Source organism: Aplysia californica, unplaced genomic scaffold, assembly GCF_000002075.1.
Source record: "Aplysia californica isolate F4 #8 unplaced genomic scaffold, AplCal3.0 scaffold00031, whole genome shotgun sequence".
Taxonomy (NCBI): Eukaryota; Metazoa; Mollusca; class Gastropoda; order Aplysiida; family Aplysiidae; genus Aplysia; species Aplysia californica.
The window spans coordinates 899652-927032 of record NW_004797301.1 but is presented as its reverse complement, the minus strand read 5'-3'; the positions used below and the strand labels follow the sequence as shown (position 1 = coordinate 927032).

Genomic DNA, 27381 nt, shown 5'->3' with positions numbered 1-27381 from the left:
AAAGTATATTTTCAGGGGGATTCAAGAGTAAAACAAACATTTATTTTTTTAAAGACACATATATGTCAGTCGTAGAGCTTTTTTTAATACAGTAAAATGTCTCTTTGTATTTTAAAAATAGATTTACGTCATTACACTGTTGTAAATATACTATAAGATGTTCTAAGTATACTTTGAGTATTAGCTTCGTACGATAGGTTTTACATTTACCACACGTGTCCATTTCCTGTTTACAGTTTACAGTGTGGCAAAACCAAACTATAGTACGTTTTTACCGAAAGAAAGGTCTTACCGAAAATCGGTACTTGAAGTTCAGAAAAAAGAATGCTTCATTGTTGTCAAACGCTCTTAACGTCTTAGAGGGCTTGTTTTCTGCTGAAATGCCTCAGAAGAAATCACGGAAAAAATCTTCGGGATCAAAGAGGAAATCAAAGCGGAAAAGACGCTATTCTTCGTCATCATCGTCCAGCAGTTCTTCGTCCAGTTCATCAAGTTCTAGCACAAGTAGCAGTAGCTCAGACTCTGACAGTGGTGACACACGTAGATCTAGGACTAGTTCTCAAAGTCAAGGACGACCAAGAACTCAGAGTATCTCAACGTCGTCAGTGAGTAGCAAAGGAACCAGGAAGTCAAGAAGTTCTGTAAAAAGTTCTAAAAAGAGAAAACGAAAGAGGTAAAAAACAGATTCTTTTTTTTTTGCTTTTTCGGGAGTTCCCTCCCCGCAATTGTTATTTGCCGGTTTTAGCCCTAAGAGTAGGGGTTCAGGGGGGCATGCCCCTTTGAATCTTACCATAATTTGATGTTTTGCAGAGTTGTTAGGTTTGATATCTTAGCTCGCCGCGCATCAAACATATAGACGAGATTCTTGATCTACATCTAGAGTGGTGTCGCCGGTACGCGTGCACTTCGCGATCGTTGAACGTATTTTCCGCCATTTCCGGCTTTGTACTTTCGTTTTTAGCTATTCCATTCAAGAAACTATTGACCTATAAAATGGTCTTGCTCATAGTCGCCAGATTTCTTAAACGTTGTGTGCCGAACAGTTTTTCCAACCTAGGGTGTTGTCTTCACTGAGCGTGCATTTCTTCTCAGTGCGTGCATGGGATTCTTCACTGTGCGTGCACCCATATATACACGTTGAAAGCCAAAAGAAGAGGAATCTGATAACATTACTGCATTAAATGACCACACAGGAAGATAACAAGTCACTTTAGAAGCAAAGTAAGGCAATTTTAATTAGAATCTAAACTAATTTAATTTAGGGGGTATAAATAGTTCAAATACATAGTGAAAAAAAATCAAACAGAATTTTTCACAACTAAAATCCACATTTTCCTACTCTTCATCACTCATTCCTCTGATCTTTCCATCTTTCACACAGTCCACATGCCACCATCCATGACATTCTTCAAACTGCAACCAAATAATCTCTAAAATTGAGTCTACTTTTTTTCTTAGTATTCTACTATATATTTCATTGTGCACGCGCAGAGAAAACTCGAGTTTTTTCAGTCTTCACAACGCGTGCACCCCCCCGATCCCGAAACCCGCAATACAACTTGGCATAGAATTCGATAAAAGGTCACGTGAAACACTCAAGGAAGGAGTAGGCACATTTTTTAAGCTAGGGGGCGCGCACAGTCTATTTGAACCAATCAGAGGCAAATAGGTCATAAAAACTAGTTCACAGGTCAGCATTGAATGTCAACTTGCCACAGCTGATAAAAACACTCTCTATGGTCCCTTGTCGGCAAACGAGTGATGGAAGTAAACAAAAATGGCTGCTGCACACACTGACGCATTCAATCAAACGCAAAAACGCAATTTGAGGCTAAAAACAAAGGAAAACAAAAGTGCACGCACCGAGAAGGCGCACGCGCAGGGGCTACACCACTCTAGGCTCAAAAAAGGGGGGTGGGAACTACCGGAAAAGCACCCATTTTTGGGGGATAAGATTCATATTTTGACCATTTTAAATTATGGAAGGTATGATACTTGCAGTTGTTCTTATAATCCTGTAATCGTATGTTAGTTAATGAGCCTGGCTCTGCGTGCCACAGCACGCAAATACATTTAGGATAATCTTGGACAGTAAAAGATTTTCTTTTATGCCAACTGTAAAAGATAAGTTAATTCAATCTAGCATGCCGTACAATTAAAAATTATTTTTCCCCGTTGAGACGCGAACACCCCGAGACGAGATAACCTCGCCTTGGAATACCCCCATTGCGATGTTACAGGGGAATAGAGAGAAAAACAACCGGATGCGCGCGCCCGCCATTGCCCTATTTCAAGTGACCAATGAACGGGCGCGGAATAGTCATGCGGGGATTTGTAGGTCACATACATTTGTCACGAGAGTGAGGGGAAAATGGCCGGTCTCCGTGCGAAGCCGCTTTGGATAGGGGGGGTAGTCATGCATTTATGATCGGGTCTAAACAACTACTTGACACAGAACGTTTAAAATTGAGCACACTATAGAGGATAGATAGATCTATTACCATCTCGGCGTTGAAATTCAAACTCCTTATAGTTTTTGGTGTACACGATATGAAAGTGTTCCCGACACCGAAAGTATAGGTTAATTTATGTGTACGAACTTCAACGTCCACATATCATTAGTTTGCCCTATTTTCTGATTTGTTGCCGAGTTTCATTCGGATTGGTTCGGAAATAGAGCAGACCGAGGTTGACAAAGTTAGTCACCTACGCTTCGGCCGGGTCCACAAAATCGCCCGCAAACGGGGACCAAATTTTCGCGGCGCGGGGAAGCCCGATTGGCATTGCTATTCTATGTTTAACCTTGTTTTTCTCAAAACACATTTTTTCACCACTTTTTGCTTGCATGTATATTTTTTAAAAATATTTTCCAACACGGAGACTTGAAATTTGGCATGTAGTTAGAAAAATAGTTTGTTCTTGGATTTAGTTTTTGTAGTGTTAGTTTTTTACGTTTTGCTTTAGAATTTTTTTTCGAGCCGAAATTTTTTTTTTAAAGATTAAATTCAATATCCCCAACTTAGACAACGTCAAAAATCAAAATAGCTAGCTGCAAACAACTATCTATTTGTGATATTTTGCAAGTTACAGAATTTAAAAAAGTTAAAAACTAGAAATGGTGGCCAAAAAAATTGTCCATCCAATTTTCAAGATGGCCACCGTTTCCATGGCAACGGCTTATATGCAATCAAGTGTGTCAACAGTTGAACATGAATCTTTTGTCTCATACTTACTGCCTGTGACAAAAGTTGTTTCAGTTTGTCTTTAGATAAAAATGTTGTCCCGTAAGTATCGAGCCCCCCCCCCCCCGTAAATTTAATGTGCAAGATGGACATTTATTGTTCATAATTGATAATTATTGGGTCAACTTGCGGACCAGACTGATACTGGCCTGCTGGCTGTAGTTTGCCTTTGTCAGAAATCATTATGTCTACTTTATAGCACTTGTGGTTTGTAGGAACACTCTGTGCTGATCTCACAAATGTAGAATAAATTACAAATTTAAATACTAGCTCTTCACTTCTTCTCAACCTCTAGTACAGAGTTAAATTTTCTCCTCCCCCCCCCCCCATGAAAAGTCGTTTCTTATGCTGACCCTCCCCCCACTCCCCCACTAAATTTTTCAAAAGGTCCTCATCTTCATCCTCGTCTTCATCATCATCATCACCCCCTCCAAAAAAGAAAAAAAAGAGGAAAGCCAAGAAAAAGAAAGATAAAAAGAAGAAGAAGATTCATCCTGAGAAAGAACCAGAGCCTGAACCTGCCCCCTTAAACGGAAAACCTCCTGACAGTAAGTGCAAAATGAACTTGTGTGTGATGAATATTTCATTTTATACTTTCACTGTTTTTCCTTTGCTTTTGCTATAGGTTTTTTTGTGAAAATATTTACCTAAAGATAGTGTCAAAGCCATTTAACAAAATACATGAAGTGCTTTTTCTATTGAACCCCTTCAATGCCGTAGGTAAATAGGCCCCTGTGCCAGAGGAAAATCTCATGAACCAAGGTTGCTCAGGGGTGACCCCACTCTACCTCCCATAACTTTTTAAAAAAAAGAATATTTCCTCAGGAATTTCTGCATGTACATTTTACATTGAACCACATTTCTATTGATACAGTTTTGGGGGATTTCATTGAGAGATAGATGTAGAAAAGTTGAAGTTAGTTACATGATGCCAAAAACAAATCACCAAACAACATAAACAACACACATTCGAGTAGTGATAAACTGAGACCAAAAAAGGGGGAATACATGTTGTGTGAGTGTTTGCAGGTAAAGAGGAAGTGGCAAGAGGCTTTTTCTACCTTATACAATGCTCATACAATCCGTATATATACATGTAAGCCCATCTGTGTTTACAGCCAGTAAATTATTTTTGTGTGGTAGTTCTAATCTTCTCTTCGACCTAAAATCTGAACCTGACCCTTTCAAATTGGGGGGGGGAGGTACCTCAATAATAATTACAAGGTTTCAGCAGTAACTTCTCTTATAATTGGTATCAAAACAGCCTCTGTCACTGTCCCACAACCATAACGCTATATGGTTCAGGCCTGTAAATTTTATGGGCGCAGCAGCAAAAAGGTTAAGTGTTTTGTTATTGTAGGTCTTGATAACATTTCTTGACATGCTCAAGATTTTTCCGGTATGTTATTACTCGAGTAGTTGCTCTGGATAATTTTTTTATTCGCTCTATTACTGGATTTGTGCAATACTGTAATAAAAAGGTCTATGCATAAATTTTTTATGTAGGCAAGTAGGAGCACACAGAGTAAGACGCTTGAAATAGAAAATCAGAAGGGTTTCTTGCTGAAACATTCTCAGTTCTTTCTTTTGAAAGACTTTGTTTCACTTTATTTACAGAAAGAAAGCCTGATATGTCCATGAGATTAGAAAAATTCTGTTCTCTAATTAACATCCCTCGTAAAAAGAGTTGCTCAGCCTGAGCTGTAGTCTTGATTTTTTTGGGGGGATCATTTTTCAAACTGTTACTTTTTAAAAACAATTGTTGAGAGCACAGTCCGAAGAGCATTAAGTCCATAAAGATGATGTCACAATCCAAGAGTAACGATAACAAAAGGGGCCACAACTTAACTGTTTTGACTTATGCAGATATTGTTATACTAATATTATGCAGAACTTTTACTTGTCTTAAACAAGCAATGTGTGATTAGGTCATACCATTAAGATTTTACAGAGAAATCACTGTTCTTTTTAAAAGGAAGTTGTTAGGGGACTGTACAGTCCCCTATTGCTACCCACTGGGGCACTGTACAATCCCTTAATGCTGCTTACTTGGGGATTGCGCTGTCCCATAGCGCTGCTTAGATCTACTCTGGGACTGTGCCGTCCCCTAGTGTTCTGCACTGGAGGACTCCAAAGACATGAGATGTTTGTCGTAATAAATCTTGAACATGCATCTTCTTAACACATTCCACCCTAAGCCCAGCATTATTGACTTTTTTCTCACATTTACAAATGTTTTTCGACAAAACATAGGGGTAGGGTTAGGAAAAAGCTGATTCCGATGGAGATGTCGACGTTTTTAGATTTTCGCCTGTAAAAATGTTATTTCTCAATCTTTTTCAATTGTTTTCAAAGATTTGAAGAATATTTTTTAATTTGAAGAATCCAGGATTCTACTTTAAGTGTAGTACCCTTGAATACATTTACTGATACTGATACACATGATGTTCCTAGGTCAAAGGCAGTGGCTATATTTACGGTCCCGTAAAGAAGGTTCTCGGGGCTATTTGTACGGTCATGTAAAGATGGTATTCGGGGCTATTTTTACTGTCATTAGATTACATGAACAATTTACAGTAGTCTCCACCTAAACGCACGGTGCTCGGGAGGGCTCTTTAGCGTGTGTTTATACGGAGCATGCATTTATATGAACCTGTGAAAAGGGAGGAAAGGACGCAGTCAGCTCAAGTCCTTGATATTTGCTCCTTCTTTCCTATCAATCATCTAACATCTCTCGTCCTGATCTCTCATTCTTTTTTTTTTTTTCCTTTTTTTTTGGGTGGGTGGTTGGCGGGTGCTCTGGTGTGTTTTGCTTCTTCTTTCCTATCAAACATCTATCGTCCTTCTCTCCCCTCCTTCCTTTTTGTATTTGTTACTCTCTTGTAACACCTCTAATCTTCGGCACTTATATGACCTTATTGTGTTGCAAGTGCCGAAAAACTCTTACTACAACTAAACGTGCTGCCATCGTATTGACAAAGTGTTGCAAGAACGGACATCAGTCAGAGAAACGAAAATAGGGCCTGGGTGTGAGTAACTTTTCTTCCTGCTCGATAATTCAAAAAGTTCCCTGCCAATTTCGGTGAAACTTCAGATGAAACGAAAGAAAGGTCGGCTACACGGTTAGATACGGTTCATGCAGAGTTTGCGAGCATACTTAACAGAGGAAAAAATACTAAACTTTTGCGTGCAGGGGGTGCGTGAACCACCTCTCTGGAAAATATTGGTGCTCGTAAATACTGCGGGAAACGTTTCCAATGAGTTAACAGTGAGTTAAAGAGTTTAAAAAACTACAGTACATCAAAGTTGAAAACAGAAAACAGGTAACCTCAAAACTCCAAAAGCTAAGCTGCAACAAATTTTGACTAGTTGAAATTTCATGTCTTGAAAATGAAACTTACTTAGCATGGTAGAATCCGAAAGGAAAACCATGAGGCGTAGTGTATTGACTTAAGGTGATAATCCTCAGCTTGAGGGGAAGCCTGTTAAACATGAAGCAAACATACTTTAGTGATTGGCTGCATTGCGTTGCCTTTACTCTGTCTTTTCCATACTGGCAATCTAAACTCATAATGTTCACAAATCTTTTTCAGTCCTTACTGGACCTAAGGCTGGTCCGAAACCTAGGACAATGACACCGATGACAAAGGACGAGTGGGAACGACAACAAAGTGTCGTTCGTCGTGTCTATGATGATGAGACTGGGAGAGAAAGGTCAGCAGAAAGATGTAAAGTCTTAGGAGAAGTTGAGCTATGTGGTTTGAATGGCCCTGGTAACCAACCTCTTTCAGCGAAATATGGTCTTGTCAGATGGGGGAGAAGTAGTGAGGATGGGAAACTGATTACTGATTTGGTGAAGTCCTAGTGCATCTTGGTCATCTGCTATTAATCACTTATTGCAGGTCTATTGCACACTGTACTGCAGATCATATTTGATATAGTATGGTTTCATACGTCATTACTTTTCGAAAATATCTGTGTCTACCAGCAATAGTGTGTTTGTGTCATTAAGGTAAAGATATTTTCTTAACTTTGTTCAGTGTGATTTTCAATTTCATTTTTTCCTTTACAGATGTTTTTTTCCTGGACTTGTTTCTGTAAACTAGGAATAAAGAGGTCTTTTCTTTCTGTTCACCCTTCTCATTTAAAATGTAAGTGTTTATCACGTGACGAGCATTTAAAATATCTTATTCAATTTAATGTAAAAAAATTTTTTTTTTTTTTTGGTCACTTATCAAGTAGGTGAAATGTCATTAAAAGATCATGTCATACACTTTTGTACAGGTTGGTGAAAGGAGATGGCGAAATTCTAGAAGAAATTGTAAGCAAAGACAGGCACAAGGAAATCAATAAGGTAAGTCTTTTGAGTTTGTGACGTAAGAGTTTACTCTTTGGTAGCTGTAACTTTTGTCCCTTGTCTGTTTGAGGGGAAAGTCTGCCTTGACTGCCACAAGTTTTTTTCCCTTTGTCCTGTCCTGTCCTGTCCTGTCTGTCAGTGGGTGTCACAGAGTGGAGACAACTAAATAAATAGAAAGTTTGACTCAATTATTTTGTAAAGATGCCAAGTTTGTATTCATTTCCTCTAAAGAAGTTGGCCCATAGTGCACTCCATTACTTTCATATGTTTAGTGTAAAAGAAGGCTTTTGATTGGTCGCTTAAGATGACTCTGTATGTTTGATAGGTTAGTCGTAGTGCACAGGGTATGATATGGTGCAAGTTGATCGACAGTCTCTTGGAAAGGAGTTTTAAAAAATTGTTTGTGGAAGAAAAATGCATGAAGAAGCCACATTAGCGGGGTGTGTATGTGTATGTGTGTGTGTGTGTGTGTTTATTCTGCAAGTGACTTCTTCTAGTCCAGGTTTTCCTGTTTATGTGTGCTATGAATTTGAAATATTTCATTGATTTAAATGCATTAATAAAATGGGAAACTCTTCTCCTTTTCATTTCATTGGTTCTGAGTTTTCATTGAGTCCTAGTCTGCTGAATGCGAGTTTCACTGCACTGGTATGCATGCATGCAGTGCAAACTTTTATTGTACTTGAAACTTGATAATAATATTGTAAATTGTGTTATGTGGACTTTTTCAGACTGCAACCAAGGGGGATGGCCATTCCTATGCAAAACGAATGGGTTTGTTGTGAGTTACAGAATACTTGAATGGATCTTCCAGCACTGCTGCACAAGTCATTGAGTGGATAAATGGCAGGACGTATGTGAAGCACTGGGCTTGTTCAAAGTGCTGTTGGTTTGCTGTGATGTGCCAGTACTACATAAATTATTATCCAAGCAGCCCTTTGACTGACGTCATGTTAAGTGAACCACAAGCAACGTACAGTGGATTCCACTTGAACTGAACAAGGTTAATCCGAAAACAGCGGAGAACTGAAAGAACATAAAATTCTAGATTTTTTCTTTGTCTTGGTAAGAAGGCTATTGGTAAACCAAAATGCTCCCCTTTCTAAACCGAAAAGAATTTTTATGGTTATGTTAACAAAATCGTCAACAGCAACCATCAAGTAGTCTAGCGGAAATTATCATGTCCAACGGAGTGGGTAGCAAAACAACAGAAAAAGACATGAGAATGTGCGTGTGTCGATTGGCCGGCTAGAGAGAAGCATCGCTTCTGTACTGTTTCCCTATGTTTATCACATACATCAATGGCCCTGCACACTGTATTTAGGCCTAGTGAAGCAATGGTAGTGAATTTACATCTGTCGCGCAACCTTAGTTTGGTCATGACCTATTTTCTCTGTGAAGTTAGTTCATGTGGGCCATATATCTGAGAATGTGAGGGCATGTTGTGTGTTTTATAACATTACTGGCATTGAGTTTTTTTCATATCTCTAGACTAGTGCAGAGCATAAAACTGTGTGCTTATCTACTCTTTCCTCTGTTTTGTGTGATTGTTTGTTTGATAAATCAAGCAGGCTGACAGTGTCGAAGAGAAGCGCAGTGTTGCTCAAATTGTTACTTAAAGAGTTAGATAAGAAGAAAAACTTTCAAACAGTGAAATTCATCGCAGGCACAGCATTCCCAACTCTACGCTGTTGACAATGATAGCTATTTAAGCAACCCTCTCAAAACTGAAATCTCGGCTAAACCAAAGGAAGTCTGGTAGTCCTGCAGATTTGGGTTGAAGTGGACGCTACTGTGCGAGTACTGGAACATTATTATTCAATGTTACCATTTATCAATGTTTACTGTACATTGAAATGGGTCCTCACTCAAAGTGCTTGAATGGGAGAACTGTGGTGTACCTTTGACACTTGACTAAAAGTTCTCATTTATGCAGTAACAGCAGACATATTATATATGTTGAGTTTGCAAAATGTTTCAGGTGATGACCTATCTATAGATTGCAGGGGATGCTTTTTAAAGATTGGCCTATCTTTTACCTTGTGTGAGTTATGTGTGTATTATATATTATACATGTGCATGTTTCTCATTTTCGAAGGCGTTATGCTCTGACTGTGTAACTTGTTTCTTGAAAATTGTTTAACAAGCCAAAAAAAACCTTTGGATTTGAATTATGAAAAAAGATACCAGATATAGAAGTCATCCGACGGTACTTTATACTACAGCCTAGCACAGACATAGCAAAATTGATGGGATGCAGAAATCTTTTCATTATGTATGAATTTTGTAGGTATGTGTTATAAATGCAAAGAATTTATATATAGTATACAGTCTAGCAGCAGGCACATAGCGAAGTTGATGGGATGCAGAAATCTTTTCGTTATGTATGAATTTTTAATATGCGTGCTTTAATTTTATAAATACATAGAATAATGTATGAGGAAAAATTCGGGACCTGAAACTTAGCTAGCTATGTAAAAATTATAGACTATATATCTCATTTTCAAGGTTGTTATATAACTTGTTTCTTGAAAGTTTTTTACTCAGTTAAAAAAAAAATCCCATTTGATTTAAATGAGAGTAGATGACACTACAGTCATCCCACAGTATTGAATGCTACTTATAGTGCATGCTGACATGACCTCAGCAGTGGTTTTTGAACAACAAAAACCTGATTTTACAGTCAAGCACACACCGTAAGGAAGCACACGCGCAGCGGACAGCTGCAATTTTTCTTACACATTTAACAGTTAACACACATATCTTTTTTACTTAACTCACTTCAGACGGGTCACACAACAGTTGCGTGACCCCCGCCATGACGCTCGCGTCGGGTCTCACAAGCCCTGCGTGACCAACTTTGGAATTTTTTTTTCGCTCTACAAATCACGCACGGATCGCGAGACCCGCCTCGTACCCTTGTTTGGCCAAGCCTGAGCTACTTAGATTTCGTTTCGTATCTCTGGGGCCGGTAGTTTTTAAGTTATTGAAGGTGAAGGACAGTGACCCCAACTGTGGTTGAACAGACCGGAACTCGCGCTTTGTTTTTTTCTATACAGCTCATAGTAATCCGACAGTCGCGTCGTAGTAACGGTCGAAGAAGTCGCATGAACAAGAATCACATAATTTCGCCGTTTTCTATACTTCTGTACGTTTTACTAGTTCTAGTGTCTCAGAATATGATGTGTCTAATAGTTAGGATCCTGGATATGTACCCGAACACGGCCCGAGTCGTAGTTCTAGGGCTAGATCTAGCACTAGTACCGGTGTTGTTTTTCGCGCAACGAAATCACAACGTCGTGCCGTACATCTGTCTCATGTAATTCAGTGTATGGGTCTGAATCAATGCACAGACCAGCTTTTATATTTTCACCAAACACTTGCACATGTATACAAATCAAACCAGAACACTTTGAACTTTTATTTTTGTTGTTGCAGTGAATTTCATTCTACTTGTCACGTCTCTGGAAATTTTTCGAAATTCAAATTCATGCCAATTTTTTAAAAATCATACAAATTAAAGTATTAGACTTAGACAACTTTAGTTTTTTGTATTAGATTAAGCTTGGATGTTACTTTACTGTGTCAAAAAATGATTACAATAGGGTAATTCTGAGAGTTGTGGTGATTTATTGAAATACCCCCCAAAACGCCAGTCTTCAACGCTTGTGGCTGGTGAAAGGGCCCAGTCGCAAGTGAGTTAAAACACATCTTAGCGAAATTCTTACCCAATGGAAAAGATTTCTGTGCCTTGCTGTATGTGCATGCTAGTGAGACTTATCTATTTCTTTCTGTTACACTGTTTGGTTAGAGCAGAACACTCAGATTACTCGAAATCATCCATCCGTCGAACTGTGCGTGCGGCCCCGTTTTCATTTTTTTCTTCTTTATCTTTGTAAGAAAATTACGCGAAACTTGAACACAAACACGGAATTGTCAAACTAGTTACTCCGCCGTAGAGGTTCAAAGTCAATGTCCTTTGAAGTGCACTCGAGACAAAATAATGTTAATAGGCACGTGCCTAGGTCCTCCTAGGCCTAGTTAGTCTTGTGTAGAGCGGGTGGAAGGAGTGGTCTTTGTTGTCTTCCAAGTTTCGCAGCAGTAGTGCTTATCTTGTCAAATTGTTTATGTTTTGAAAAATTTGAAAAGGCAGCATCTGATTGATGAAGACTAGAGACTGCTCACACTGACCCGCGTAATTAAACTGTCTTGGTATCTGTAGGCTCATTACCGATCAAACTGGAAAGTGTAGCTCATCATGTTTCTCATTTTCAATGTGTCAATTTCAGATTCTGTCAAATTTCAAATTCAAGGCAACAGCATAAATCCATCCTATCTGATCTAGGACAATGGTCGAAAAAAACAACCTTTGTTCCTGTTCCGACCCAATCTTTGTTGCTTCCCTTGATTCTCTGACACAGCCGATGCCATAACACTGTTTATGGATACTTAAAAATACAGAGACCTCTCCCGACAAATTCGAGCATTTCGCGTTATACTGTATATATATCTACATATTATTATATTGTCACAGTGTATTCTCTCATCATTTAGGCGTATATCTGTGGAGTTCTTTTGCTTGCTGAAAAATTGTCAAAAAACAGGACAGTTAGAGCATGACACCATCAAAGACCATCTGTTAGTTCAATTAGGAAAAAGCATTTTCTTTTGAAATATGTTAAGAAAAAACATGGTAGCACTTTTCTGCATAACTTATACACTTACACTTTATTATTTTTGGTTATATTTGTGACAGTTTGCTTTTTACTGGTTGCAGTGTGTGTTCTTAAGACAGTTTTTATATTAGAGAGTGCATCCTGACTTTTATAAAACGTTTCTAGCATGCGAGAATTATGAGCTGTTATTTTAACATAATCATTGTCAGGTTGTGATAGAGATCTGCTGCTGAGTGTTAATGTTATGAAAGAGATCAGTACATATATGTATGAAAAGAGTTATGAATGACTTTGTTGCTGTATCAGGTATGAAAAATATGAAATGGAAAAGGTTTAACACCTCCATCAACTGTGTCAGGTGTGATAAATAAACACTTTTTCTATTTTCATTGTTAGCTGCACTGAAATACTTTCAGTAAAACTCCCCCTCCCCCTGGTATTCCAATTACCAGTCTGAGCTATGTCATTGCGTACTGATATTTTAATGTTCATGTTTTCGTGGGTTTCATTGATTTATTCAGGAGACAGTGTTGGCTTCTCTTGCCGAAGTACATAGTCTGATTCTGTTCTGGCTGGCATGGGAGACTATCAGAGGTTTATTGTTAGATTCAAAATGGTTTCACTCCTCTGGTCCTTGGATAGTGAGAATTTGAATGTAGTCTTTTTGTTAAAGTTAAAAGAAAAAGAAAAAACCCTCCACTATTTGGGGTCCTATTTCAAGCTGCAAATGTCAAAGATATCTTATCTTTGGGGGGGGACCTCCCCAGGCTAGCTGCGTACTGTATTCAAAAGTGAAGCAAACGAGTCTAGCGTGTGCTTAACGAAATCATTGGGGCACAAAAATCATTAAGTCAATTACAAATTTCACTATGTATGTGTTTTAAAAACACAGAACATACAGTCAAATCAGTGGGACACGAAAATCTTTTAGTTAAGTACAAATTTCACTATGTGTTTTAAACACACAGAACATACTGTGTACAGTCAAACCTTGTTATACTGCCACCCTTGGGGTGATCGTGAAGGTGGGGGAATAGCAAGGCTGGCGGTCAGGGTTCCTCTGTTCAAAATAGCCCTCGGGTGCAGTATGGTGGGGTAAATTTAAGTTTTCATTTAATGACTGTACAACTCAGACAGTATTTGGGACTTGAAAATCTGCTCACTATCATGTGTGTGTTCACTATGTGCCTGCTAGATTGTATGTCAATATATAGCTGAGAACAGTATGACTTCCTTGAAGGCAAGAGATACCACAGGTGAGTTGATGTCGTCAGGAGAGTGAAAAATAGATCATCAACTCATCTGAAGTTCAACTTAACAGTTGGGATCCGTAAAGAAGAAAATGTGCTGTGACTAGTGGGACCCTACAAAAAAGATCTGGATCAATTCAAGTGGGTTCAACAGAAGTGTACTACTACAACTCTCAAATGGTAAACAGGCATTTTATTTCAAAATCGAGCTCTCAACTGCCCCCGAGGTTTAGCATGGGAACTCAAAAGAGAAAAAGTTGGATTGAAACACTGTCAAATTGATTTTAATGCCATGTGTGGAGTTCACATTCTGCACGATTCACTGCTGGTTTTATTTAGCCTTTTATTTGTCCTTGTTATTTTTTTTAAAGATTGTCATACTTTTTCTCATTATATTTTTGTTCAATGACATATGTATCCCTTAAAAATTGTATTTTTTGAAGCTCATGTTGATTGCTTGTCTTACTCTCCTACGTTTACTGTTAGGATTGGTTTTTTAAAATTAAAATGGCCAAAAAAATAAACTTTCCTTTCCCTTCCCCCATCACAAAAGTTGACTGACAATATCAGAGCACAATACAATTGTTTTTGTTTGCTTATTGCAGTCTTGTTGCTCAAACGTTCATTTTTTAAATATATGTTAATAATATAGTCTAGTTTGGAGCATTTTTTCCTTGTATTTATATTTGCCACCCTTTGCTTCTTCCTTAAACATTGTGTTGCCTGTAATAGTAATATTGTTGGTTGGTAATTGCTTTGGGCAATATGTCTTAAGGAAGGAAGACAAAAATTAAGTTTCTATGATTAAAAGGCGTATGTCAAATTCGATCCTTTGTCGTTTGTTCATTTGCAGGAGTAAAAAGCACATCATCAGTACAGTCCATGCCGGCTTTAACTTTAAGCACAGTCATCGGGAGAAAGCATAAGCATGCTTGAGTGCGAAGCAGAGTAGACATCGTCATAATCCGGTGATTTTTATGTAGAAAGTTTCCCTTTGTTCGTAATTAGTGGTCGCGCAAAAGTGTGCGCTGTCATTTTTACCGCCATGGTTTATTTCGTTTTGTGGTCAAAGGGGAAAGGAAAACTTAATTTAGACGGCCAGTCACGAAACAGCACACTAGGCCTACACACTGAATGTGCTTACCACTGCCCGCTGTGCCACATTCATACCACCCCCTTCATCCCACCTCGCGCATGATACATAATCAGGATTATCGGATAGCGATCAAGGTGCAAAGGTGAAATTGCAGCCAGCCTCCCTTTCTCTTCTCCCCGACTTAGTATTTTTTTCGTCTGTGAGTAGTTTTGCCCTAGGCTAGATCCTATGCCCATGTGCGAGGCTGTGAGCATCTCTCTACCTTCCTCTCCGCGTGTGTGTGTCTCCATCACTTGCGTTCTTCGTGTTTCTTTTAACACACTCACTGCTGCAAATATAGACTGGAGTTTGAACTTCGATGGGTCATCATGAAAGTATTGACTGAGAAGCGTGCCCGAAGCCGAAGTTTACAGTGCTTAAAGTTAAAGGCGTGTAATTTATACAGCAAAAATTCGGTAAGAGCCGTTCGGCGTGCTTCAGTCCGACATGTGTTTTATGCCGGCGTGTTTGAAGCAGGCACGGACTGTACAATAATTATTATTTCATCATCAATGCCTTTCATCCCTGGCAGGGTAAAGGCCACATACAAGCTCCTTCTATTTATCTCTGTAATCAGCCATCCTTCCAAGAGCAGAACACTTCCGAGTTCTTTGTAAGAGCCTCGACTGTATGGTCAATTCCTGAACCGGAACCCACCGATTATTCAATTGAAAAAAAACCCATTCAACACAGAGATAAAATTCAATGCTTTTCTATTTTTTTGTTTTTTGCAACATGAAGTACTGAAGTATGTGGGCCTAAAAAAATATCACAGAAGAACAAAAAAAGGAGAAAAAAAAAATAACAGCTACTGTTGATTCAATTTCAACAGCACACAGTTTCAATAAATATACAAATCCAGTTAACATTTATCTGGCTTGGCCTGTACAATGTACAATACTTACACCATGTTCTACTACATTGCTGGGATAGCAGTTTAGCTGACACAGGCCATGCGTTCCCCAAACACATAATAGGAAATGGAATTTGTTTGAGTTAATCAGAGGCACAATGACACAATAATGATCATTTAGTCCATGGAAAAGGTGAGACTGACAGACAGACAGAACAGAGAGAAAGAGAGAGAGTATTGGTAAAGAAGTAGAAAGTACCAACAAAGACTTCCTCAATGACATCCACAGGAATGGGAGCAAAAGGTGCAATGAGCTGAAAGGATGGCTCCGCGCCTCCATGACAGTCCCCAATACATAGTACACACACATAAACGGCATCACATGGGAGGTGTAGAGACCAAATATAAAACTCATAACTTTACACATCAAAAGAGTGATCAAAACATGTGTCCCTGGATCAGAAATTGAAAAAACCCCCAAAACCAACAGATCAAAATTTGATAAGCCTTTTACTTTACATTATTGCTGTCATTGCACCCTAAACTCCCTTACCCATTTCTGTGAAGCATCACTACTGACCTCAAAGGCTCAAAAGCAACACACACAGACAGACAGCAATACACATCTACAGCAACTGTCATCACAGCAATGCCAGATATTCAAATTTTTCCATGTGGTAATAATACAATCATCCATTATATGCTACATTACTATATAATATAAAACATTTGTTCATGTCATGAAAGAGACCAAGACTTTCTGTTACCACTGACAAAGACCCCAGTCTAATCTCATTCTATCACAAGTGCACGCATAGCAAACAATGGCAGTTACCATCCACAATGTTACAAGCTTGTAAATCACTCTGAAGCATGCCATATCACCTCATCAATGGAACACACAGTCTAACACGCACATAGTGAGATCGTCGGCATGTAGAAATGTTTTCATTTCTATGAAGTTTCGTTGTGCACATGTTTTAACTCACTTCAGACGGGTCACACAACAGTTGCGTGACCCCCGCCGCGACGCTCGCGACGGGTCTCACAAGCCCTGTGTGACCAACTTTTGAATTTTTTTTTCCGCTCTACAAATCACGCACGGATCGCGAGACCCGCCTCGTACCCTTGTTTGGCCAAGCCTGAGCTACTTAGACTTCGTTTCGTATCTCTGGGGCCGGTAGTTTTTAAGTTATTGAAGGTGAAGGACAGTGACCCCAACTGGGGTTGAACAGACCGAAACTCGCGCTTTGTTTTTTCTATACAGCTCATAGTAATCCGACAGTCGCGTCGTAGTAACGGTCGAAGAAGTCGCATGAACAAGAATCACATAATTACACCGTTTTTCTATACTTCTGTGCGTTTTACTAATTCTAGTGTCTCAGAATATGATGTGTCTAATAGTTAGGATCCTGGATATGTACCCGAACACGGCCCGAGTCGTAGTTCTAGGGCTAGATCTAGCACTAGTACCGGTGTTGTTTTTCGCGCAACGAAATCACAACGACGTGCCGTACATCTGTCTCATGTAATTCAGTGCATGGGTCTGAATCAATGCACAGACCAGCTTTTATATTTTCCCCAAACACTCGCACATGTATACAAATCAAACCAGAACACTTTGAACTTTTATTTTTGTTGTTGCAGTGAATTTCATTCTACTTTTCACGTCCCTGGAATTTTTTCGGAAAATCAAATTCATGCCAATTTTTAAAAAATCATACAAATTAAAGTATTAGACTTGGACAACTTTAGTTTTTTGTAATAGATTAAGCTTGAATGTTATTTTACTGAGTCAAAAAATGATTACAATAGGGTAATTCTGAGAGTTGTGGTGATTTATTGAAATACCCCCAAAAACGCCAGTCTTCAACGCTTGTGACTGGTGAAAGGGCCCAGTCGCAAGTGAGTTAACTCACTAGCTGCCAGACACTTTGTGGCTCAACATCCAAAGAATGCCAAGCTCTTTGGCACCTCTTTAAAAAAAACCCAATTGTGACCTTATTCATCACCCAACAATGAAACTTAGCAGGCAAAAGGCAACAAAACATACTGCACAATGCAAAAGAAATTCTAAAGACCCTTGATAGTTATATTTAATGATCTTTTGAAAATGCGTCAAACTTTTGAAAAAAGTTCTGTATTTTTAATGACATTACTATGAGGCCTAAATCATAACATTCACTGACACTAATCCCTTCAGCCTTTTACTAGCTTCTATTAAACTCTGAACTCGATATATATTTTGGGTCATTATCGCTGCCATCTTCTTCAGCACTAAATAATTCTAGATCTGACACTGACACGCACCATTGATTAAAAGCTAAAAAAAAGTTGCAAGATTCTTTCGCCATGGTGCCAAATTGCATTTCTCGTGGTCCAGAAAAAGTTTTAAAAAATCCAGTTATCAAGAAATATAACCCAAACAATGTTGAATCGACTCATAAAGGACAGCAGTTACATATCCCTGATACACAATGGGTAATTTACACAAAAGGAAAAAAAAAGGAAACTCGAAACCAAGGTGTTTCTGAAATGGCAGTACCCTGACTATCACTTTTGTCCAAACTGATTCCGTGCGGCAGCAAGTGAGTTAAATGCAAAGAATAAAATGTACCCAAAAAATTAAAGACTTGAAAATGGTTCCCTTTGTGCGTGCTAGAATGTATTTCTCTTTTTCTCAAGCACTCATAAATATTGCAGTTCATCATACAGACACGCTCTTTTCACAGTCACTCAAAAACTAAGATGATCCAATGATATTACAATAAATATTATGGATGGGGAACAAAAGATGTCCCACAGAACTAGATGATAAAATAAATAAGCAAACAGACTACAAAAACATCAGAATAGGACACGGTTTAAGTCAAGCACCAAGAAGCCTTTAGCGAAGAATGTTTTGTTGCACTAGTCAAAGTGCACATTGCTGCCACATACAGTAAACAAACAAATATCGTCAGTGTCCGACCTTAACCGTGTATCCAACAAATTAGGTCAAACACTTCTTTCTTCTGAAATAAATATTATATTTCAATCATAATTACAATACTATTAGTGATATTAATGATTAAAGTGCAAAAAGAATACTACACAAAATTTTGAGTTAGCCTGGAAGATATCCAGAAAAGAAATTACATTTTTCTTCTTAAGAAAGCGTTTGACTTAATTTGGCGGATACACAGTTAAGAGTCAGACATGGGCGAAATGTTTTGGCGAGATACTACCTTTAACTATATATTATGTGATGCAGTGATACATACCATAGAAGTGAAACACATACACTAGTTCACAGACCACTCATGTGGACTTCAACTCTTCCTCTCAAAGTCAAAGATCCAAAATATTCAGAACAGATTTTTTTGTGTAGAAGTAGAATAAAACTGAGCTGTTGAAAGTTCAGTTGTAAACATCTTTTTTTATTTATTTAATTATTTTTTTTTGTCCCACAACAGTGTAAACATTCAATTGTGATTTTTAATCTAAAAAATGAAGAGCGTTTAAGTGCAAGAAACATAGACATAAATATGAAAAAGTGAATTTCCCACTCATTGTCCAGTTAGGTTAGAGCAAAAACGTGTATTAACATTTTAAGGACAATTGTCAGATTCTTCATTACCTGTAAACTTTCTGGTGATTGAAGTCGCGAAAAATTACCACTTTTCAAAGAGAGAAACAAGGAAAATGTGACCCCAATCACGTTTGTTAGTCAAACGTCCTCAAGCTGGAACTCACTCCCAGACTGATGTCGTAAAATCCCACCAAACATTTGAAGAGGTTAAAGCTATGTGTATCATTTGGCTGATTTTACCACCAAAAAGTCAAATACAGTATAACACAGATGGCTCGAATTCGTTGGTAGTTTGAGGGACATCTTACAAAGATAAAGAAGAAGGAAAAAAAAAACCCTCAAAGACTTCAGGCACAGTTCGACAGAGGCGTAATTTCAAGTCTTCTGTGTTCAACCTATCCGTGTTATACTGTAGTTCACCAGCACAGAAAGATAGGAGCAAGAAGGGACAAAGTAACAAGACTCCGCACCTAGGAAAAGAAACCCACTATCATTTTTGAAGCGCTACATATACAGAAAATACTTTTCCTGCTCTTCCTTAACAGCAGTGTTGTAACTTTAGGAAAGAACTTTTTTTTTCTCTCTCTGTGGCTGAATTTATCGAGAAAAATGACATTGTTATCAGGAAAAAATGCGGTCTGACTGAATTTGGGAATTTTTTTAAAAATCGGATAGATTGGTAGGTCTGTGACATAACAATGCTACCACATGTCAGAATGCAGACTTGGCACATTTCCTCTTCACCTTACCATGAGGGAGATTACTGCAGAGCCAAACATTATTTAGTTGTTCGCTCACACAGCTGTGGAAGCTTTCCAAACTCTAGCGGGTACTCTCTCTCTCTACCAAATGGCCGAATGTTGTTGATGGCTGTCCAGGCATGAGAAGGGGGTCTACAAAACTGTGGACAGAAAACCTACACGCTTACCATCAAGATCCTATTCGACTGATGAGAATAACAATATAAATCAAGTTAACTTTGGTGCAAATCTATAAAATCGAAGTGAGTTTATAAAAGGAGACTATATCAACAAAGGCAAAAGGTGATCAGAGATGATATTGTCCATCACATTCTCATTGTACAATACATATAGCCAAAAGAAATATCTAATGTAATCTATTTAAAAATAACCGACCAAGTCACGAATAAATAAATTTCAGATATGACATGTGTGGGTATGAACTTCCTATTATCTTTTCATAAGTGCCAAAGAGCAAATTTGGAGTTGTGAGTAACAAAACATACAAAGTAAGAGCGCATCTAACCAAGACACCTCTCGGCAACTCATACTTAGTTCCTGTGATGACAAAATAATAGAGGAGTAACTATGATTATATAACTTTCAATGATACGAACAGTAAAGATGTTTATAAATCATAGGCTACTAAACAAAAAGAGATGGTAAACAGGCAAGAACCCAATGGCACTAAATTACTAAATATCTTCCCTCTCCTCTTGGCTACTCTGCAGTATTTGTCAACATGTTTCACATACACTGAGCACAAACTGCGAATGGCAAAGTTTCTTCTTGAAATGAATACTGCATTTACAGTTTATAGTCAGGAAATTTTAGTAAGTATCTTACATATCACATGCACAAGAGACTACGGATTCATCCCAAATGCCACATACATGTCAGTAAAATTATAATGTACCTGTATCAACATAAACATGCTCATTGTCTCTTTAAAATAGTACCGTACTTATTCCACAGTCTGTCCTATAAATTACTACAGTGCAACTCAGATACAACAAATTCTGACTCAGTGAAAACTCGCACACAACGAAGGGAGGATTCTGTTTTTTCTTGCTTGATTCAAACAATAAGATACCCCATATTCAATTAACATTTAAAACGGACAAACTTGGACTCGAAGCCACTTGCAAAACAAACAGCCCTCACTGATGTAGCTTCACACGTTTTTCTCCCACAATATCTACTTTATTCCGAGGGACCATCAGTTGTCCTGCACTGTCACTTATTTTATGCTTATGTGCATCCCACACTGTACACAACGACCGACCATCCACATACGCAAAGCCATCTTATGCCACCAATCGGAAGCAATCTTTCGCATCAATGCATGTTCAGGACCTGGGGTCGGGAGAGGTGTTATAGGCAGTCAGCACACGTCCTCTGTAGTCAGACTGTCAGTGTAAGGCAGGCTTAAGCATGCAGGACTTGGAAACATCAGCAGAGACATGGTCATAAAAAATTAGCCCAACTATCGAACAGATATACACATTTATCTTTGTAACGAGTTACCGGCAGATTTGCAGAACCAAACATCTGGTAGGTCAAGTCAAAACTAGCCCTACAGTATATATGCAAAGTTCACCAGCAATCCGTTATACGATACAGATGTCCACTTGGGTGAACTGTGCTTTTACACAGAACCTGTTTCGCCAACCCATTGTCTACTGTATCAATAGGGTAGTTTAGTAGTTTTCAGGATGTCTAACTAGAGGAAACTTTCGATACATCAACAAAGAAGAACATTTCTTATGTTAGGAACCAATATTTCCTCTGTATAAAATGTATGAAGTTAAATCCCCCAAAAATTGTGGTGAACATGTGTTCTCTGAACTGTCAATATTTTTGAGTCTACATATACACCAGAGCACCTGTCAACCATCCACAATGTTTTTGAAAGACAATTAGATGAGCAGAGCAGCCGTGGACCAATAAACATGTAAACTGAAAAGACAATGAACTCCTGTACTTTAAGATATTGACAAAGCAGTTCTGTGATGTGGTTCACAAGAAAGACAAAAATAGTGAAACGTATGCAAGTCCCTATTTTGTTAAGGGGCTGTGCCAAGAAAAGCAACTGCTCATACGGCAAGCAAGCACTTTGGGGCACCATTGGTTCTTTCACATTTTGTTTTGTGACATATTCAGAACAGATGTCCTTTCATCAGAAAAAAAAAAAATTGCCCACTTTAATCAACTCTTTCTTTAAACAAATACTCACGATCCAACGAACAGACAGGTTGGCCCAATGACTCTGCTATTAAATGCAAGTTTCACTGTATTTATGTATTCATTCATTTTCTCTGGGATTCAAGGCTGAAATGTTCAAATGCAGCTAAATGAAATGTCATGATTAATTGGAAAAGATATCACAATTTTTATAAACATGTTCGTAAAAAGCGGATTGTAATATCTATATATGACAATATATTAAATTCCAGATGAAAATCTCCTGCCGTATACAAAGAGAATAGTATAGTATAGCTGATATTCTTTAAAGACATTAACTTAGAAAGACCAATCGTGAATATAGGCCTAAAAATTAAATTATGTCCTCATAAGCGTTAATTAAAATCTCTTAACAAAACGAACGTTTTTACTAAATGACAGCTCATGCTTCCCTACTCCTTTGGTTTACTTGAAACTTATTAACAGAAATTTTTTTGTCAACCAAACCAATGCCTTTAGGAGTCCTGAAAAACACACAAACAACGCACTCGATGCCTCAATGACAATGTCAGAACACCACAGTTGTGTACAGGTACACATTCAAGGCCAACCTCCTGCATCCTCCTTTCCACACAGACTCAGACTACTCAGAGGTGACCCGAAATCGTACACGAGTGGTCATTTGCACAAACACTTGTCCACTCTCTCCACCCATCGTCCTTATCTCCCCTTACAAGCTCTAATCTTCTAGCGCTCATATGATCTTGTGCAGTTGCGAGCGCCGTAAAACCTCTATTAAAACTAAAAACTAAATAACCCATCCCCTCACAAGTTGCTCCATACCACATTGACACTGATATAGCTGGATTTTGAGGAAAACCCCCTGAAATTTACTAAGTTAAATTTGGTATAAAAAATGTTTTAAAAAAAAAAAATGATAGTAAATAGATCTAGTAATTATTATAAGGTAAAAAAAATGCAGAGAAAGATCCTTGTTTTTTTACCATCTCCGATTCTTTTCCAGATTAAAAAAAAATTTCTACAAAATCCAGAGACTTGTGTCGTATTCTTCAAGCAAAACAGAACCCCTAAGGTTATTCCTACCAATACTCCTTTCCTCAAGTGATGCAAACCTTTCCTTTACAGTATACATTGCAACAAAAGGGCCAATCCATGAAAAATGAAACTGCAGCAACAGGCATAAAACAGAGATGATGGCCTGCTGAAACAATTTGAAGCGGTGAAAGAGCTAGACTTTTTTGGGGGGTTATGGAGGCAACCTTCTTTGTAAAAAAAACCTCGGCCCAGAGCCCTCTACCTTTTATCTTCCTCGGAACACAAACACACTTGCACCCCACCATTGGACACTTTTCTTCAACAGTCTCACAACCACCTATCCAAGACAATCACCTATCCAAGACAATCACCTGTCCAAACAACCCCTTCCCATCTTGCTTTTTTTTTTTTCTTCTTACGTACAAGGGTCTCAACTCAGAATTTTAAAAAAAGAAGGAACTTTCCGTGTGATCGCAACAGAAGACCATTTTCGCGAGACACCCATTAGACCTATTGATATACTATTTAGCCCAAAAATGCTGAAATAAAAACCATAAATTTATCAAAGCAAGGATATTTCATACCAATTCGAGGGTTTGGAAGATAATTTTAAGTAAAAGGATCACTTACCAAACGTGATTTACAATCTTGATTATGTACAGAAAGTGGTGGCGCATTAGCGGTAGCAGAGTTTAGCAGAGGAAATGGCAGTAGCAGAAAACTGCTAAATCGAGACCCATGAAAGTATAATTACATTGCACAAGAGGGCAACCTGTCTCAGATGACCACTTTTCTCTCTATGACAATGGATGATTGTCTGCGACACAGTATAAAGTCCACCTTGCTAAACACACAAACCCCTCTTTTCCCTCACCAATCCTTAGTCACATAAACGCAAGCAAAGCATACACCCTGCTGTGAGCTTGTGCAGTTTTCAGTGAACCTGCATGCTCAGACAGTAGTAAAAAATTTATTTTTTTAAGGAATGACCTAGAACTGGCGGGCTATCTGCATCATCCAGCAAAACAGCCGGTAAAGCATAAAATTGTGGAAACAGACTTAGGCAAGTTCCTCTGTCAAAACTTAAAGTAAAGTGTCTATGCTGCAACTGTAAAATAAATCGTAAAAACAATGAGTGGGCACAAAAATAACCCTTACAAACAGTCACTGTCTTTTTACCACTTGAAAGAAAGGGATAACTGTGGTGGCACCGATGAGCTCTTAACTCACTCAATCCTGGGAGTTTTTCCCAAAACTGTACTCAGAAACCGGTCATTTTGGCACGTATGTAAGGGCCCACTGGTAACCGCAAATATCATCCAATTGCTTTGAAATTTGGCACAAAGTACACTTGAGATGGATCTTTAACAAACCAAATTTGAAGTATGTAGCGTTTGTAGCTTTGCTTTGGGGTGTTGTACAAATTTGGCATTTTTGTGGCTTTTTTTTTTCCACAGCCAAATGAGCAAGAGTAAGCCTACGATGTGACATTCAGAATATGCTTGTGAGTGTCTAGATCTATATATACCATTAATAATAAAGACTTGAATACTTTCATAAATAAAAAAAAGAAATATGTGTGAGAAAGGCAGAGAGAATCGATTGTGAGACATGCTCAGCTGATCAGTGTAAACAAGCTCAAAGTGCCTTCATAAAAAAGCGCGATTTCTCCGAGTGTAATGACAGTAGAAACAAAATTCCGGCACCCCTCTAGGCAGAATTGGCCGTGGAAATAATAAAGTATAAAGTAGCCGTACACAAAACTTGAGACCGTTTCCCGTAACGAAATAACTAGTATACGGAACAAACTATAAAACTAGCTATATTGGTCGTGGGATTGGACGCAGCCAGCGAGCTGACCGAGATATCTCAGTCAGGGGATTGAGTGAGTTAATGTGCAAATAAAGAGTCCTTGAACTAGTCTTGCAGTCATTTAAAATTGCCCAAGAGTTTTTCCAAAAATGGAAAGCTTCCCTGTGGGAGGGAGTGCAAGTTCCACTATAATGACCTGTGTCAAAAGTTGAGTAAAATTTAACTCACTTCATAGTATTACTATAACAGAAATTAAATTACTTTTTAATTAATATAACACATTTGTCATGTTCTATATTTTGCAGTGATTCAGGAAGATCTTTCACCAAACCTGAAGGAAATATAATTTTTTTAAACAAACTATCTAGTCATCTACGGTGCTCAAGAAAATTTTTTTAAAGCCATAACTCTTGAGTTAAATTGACTGAGATTCAACATGGTAAAAGCAGTTATCAGCATTGCAGTAGGAATAGTCTCAACTCAGAGCATGATACAAAAATTACAGCGAAAAAGGCTTTCCTGAATCACCACACAAATCTAACATGGCCTTAACACTCAGTAATAATGAGCATCCACGATGTATTTCTTGAGGAGAAGATGACAAGAAAACAGGAAAGAAAAGTCGGAATAGAAAAGATACAATCAGAGTACAGAGGGTGCTATAAGAGAGAGGAGGAAGTAACTGTGGTTACTTTGGTCCCTGCCATTGTTTGGCTGGTGCTTGTGATGGGGCTGGGTGTCGTCATGACGATGATTGGCTGGGCCAGGAGAGGGTGGGGCCCCGTCGGGATGAGGTTCTGCAAAACAGCCACAGGTCCCGAGGCACCCAGCTGGACCACGGTCGGCATCAGATGGGTCTGACCGTTGCCCAGCGAGGCCATCATAGAAGAAGGTGTCAGAGGTGCGAAAAAGCGTATGGGAGTCCCGGGGGAGATTATTGATGAGGATGCTGTGGTATGGGGGCCAGATGCTAAAGGTAATGGCAAGATTGTCGGAGCCAGCCCGGCTGTTTTGTGAGTATCTGACAGTGTGATGGAGGCGGTGGGTGTGGCACTGCTAGCAGCAGCAGACAGCTGTTGGTGAGGGGGGAGGAGGGTTGGGGTGAAGCTCATCACCTTCTGCGGATCCGACAAGGAAATCGATGCAGTGGGCGCGACATGACTCGGAGCTGAAGACACGGCCAAAGGTAAAAGGGTCGGGGCCAAGGCCATCGTCTTTTGAGCATCTGCCAGTGAGATAGACACAGGATTAGCGCCTGGGGAGTTGATGACGTTCATCGTGGGCGGCCTCAGCGGTGTGTTGGGAGTTGCAGGAGCTGCTAAAAGAGTGGCAATCCTTGCATTTTTATTGGCCAACGTCAGAGGCGGATTGACTGAAGCGGAACTCGAGTCTGTCTTGACAGCAGCCGGCTGGACCAGCGCAGCCGGCTGGGAACTGATCAACGCCGGCGATGAACTGCTTGAGTGACCTTTGACCCGGGTATCCTGGGGTGGAATTGTGACAGGGGCCGAGGCCAATGAGACACCCATGGGTGAGAGCCCGGAACTGTTGGGTAACGTACGTATCAGGGAAGCAAGAGATGCAGAGATGCCTGGAAGGATTTTTGAGTTGGGGAGAGTTGCTTCCATTAAATGAGCAGCAGAGAGCTGAGTGGGCATTGTGGTTGTGGATGACAGATGGTTCAAGTTGGGTTTACTACTGACAAGGTTCCCATCCCCTGAACCATTATAGCCTGTCGGAATTTTCAATGGACTTGGAATCAACCCTTCCCCTCGCCTTGCCTCAGACGGAAGCTGTGCGGTGCCCATAGTGCCGCTGACCTGAGGTGGCAGGAACGTGAGATTAGATTGGAGCATGGTCGAATTGTTCAAGGTCTTAACAGGCGAGCCCAGGCTTGAAGAGAAGGCTGCGTTTGGATTAGTCAGATTAATCGTTGCAGACAGCGGCAAGCTGGGTATACTGTTTATAACCACAGAAGGCGATGTGTGTGTTGCCATTGCTGCTGCTCCAGCTGAAGACCTTCTGCTCACCACAGCCTTTGCCTCCTCTCCCTTTCGACCCTTGGCAGTGGACGCTTGAGTAGAGGTGTGATCAGAAGCTGAGTTGACAGGTGTAGCTGATAAGGAGTGAGACTGGACTGCACCAGCAAAGGAAAGCAACTCTGAGCTCGCATGATCAGGAAGTCCAGCACTACGTGTGGGGTTCGGTAGAGCTGGCACTGGGTGAGATGATGTCTTAGATTTGGGTGTGGACGCCAAGTGGCCAGATATCATGGGATAGCTGGAGGTAAGCGAACCCCCATGAGATTTGATTGGACTCTTTGACATGCCCGCTGACGACCTTGCACCTTAAAGCAAATAGAACAAAATATTGTATGAGATTTTCATTTGCACATTTACAGGACAGTAGCAATTTGATCTTTTAAAGAAAAACTAATAAACAAACAGTTATACTCCAGCTGTCTAAACCCCACAGTTGTTACAAGTTACACATTCACAATCGACC

At 39.3% G+C, this 27381-nt stretch overlaps 2 protein-coding genes across 3 annotated transcripts in view; one reads left to right on the top strand and one right to left on the bottom strand.

The window, feature by feature from the left end:
- Positions 1-217: 217 nt before the first annotated feature.
- LOC101852751 (ADP-ribosylation factor-like protein 6-interacting protein 4) lies at positions 218-10147 on the top strand. Its single transcript, XM_005091505.3, has 5 exons — positions 218-673; positions 3630-3790; positions 6836-6956; positions 7527-7596; positions 8331-10147. The coding sequence occupies exons 1-5, from the start codon at positions 381-383 to the stop codon at positions 8382-8384; spliced, it is 699 nt and encodes a 232-aa protein (XP_005091562.1). The 5' UTR covers positions 218-380; the 3' UTR covers positions 8385-10147.
- Positions 10148-18870: 8723 nt separating this feature from the next.
- Positions 18871-27381, bottom strand: part of LOC101852380 (mucin-6) — a 24553-nt gene continuing 16042 nt past the window's right edge. For both annotated transcript variants that reach the window (XM_005091503.3, XM_005091504.3), the window contains exons 8-9: positions 25569-27223; positions 18871-19985 (exon numbers count right to left, since the gene is read on the bottom strand). In XM_005091503.3, coding sequence (XP_005091560.1) covers positions 19863-19985; positions 25569-27223 — 1778 coding nt within the window. In that variant the 3' untranslated portion in view covers positions 18871-19862. The remainder of the gene's footprint in view (positions 19986-25568; positions 27224-27381) is intronic.

Coding starts and splice junctions, on each gene's coding strand:
- LOC101852751 (XM_005091505.3), top strand. CDS start 381: ATGCCTCAGAAGAAATCACGGAAAAAATCTTCGGGATCAAAGAGGAAA. Junction 6,957..7,526: donor GATGAGACTGGGAGAGAAAG/GTCAGCAGAAAG, acceptor ACTTTTGTACAG/GTTGGTGAAAGGAGATGGCG. Junction 7,597..8,330: donor GGCACAAGGAAATCAATAAG/GTAAGTCTTTTG, acceptor GGACTTTTTCAG/ACTGCAACCAAGGGGGATGG.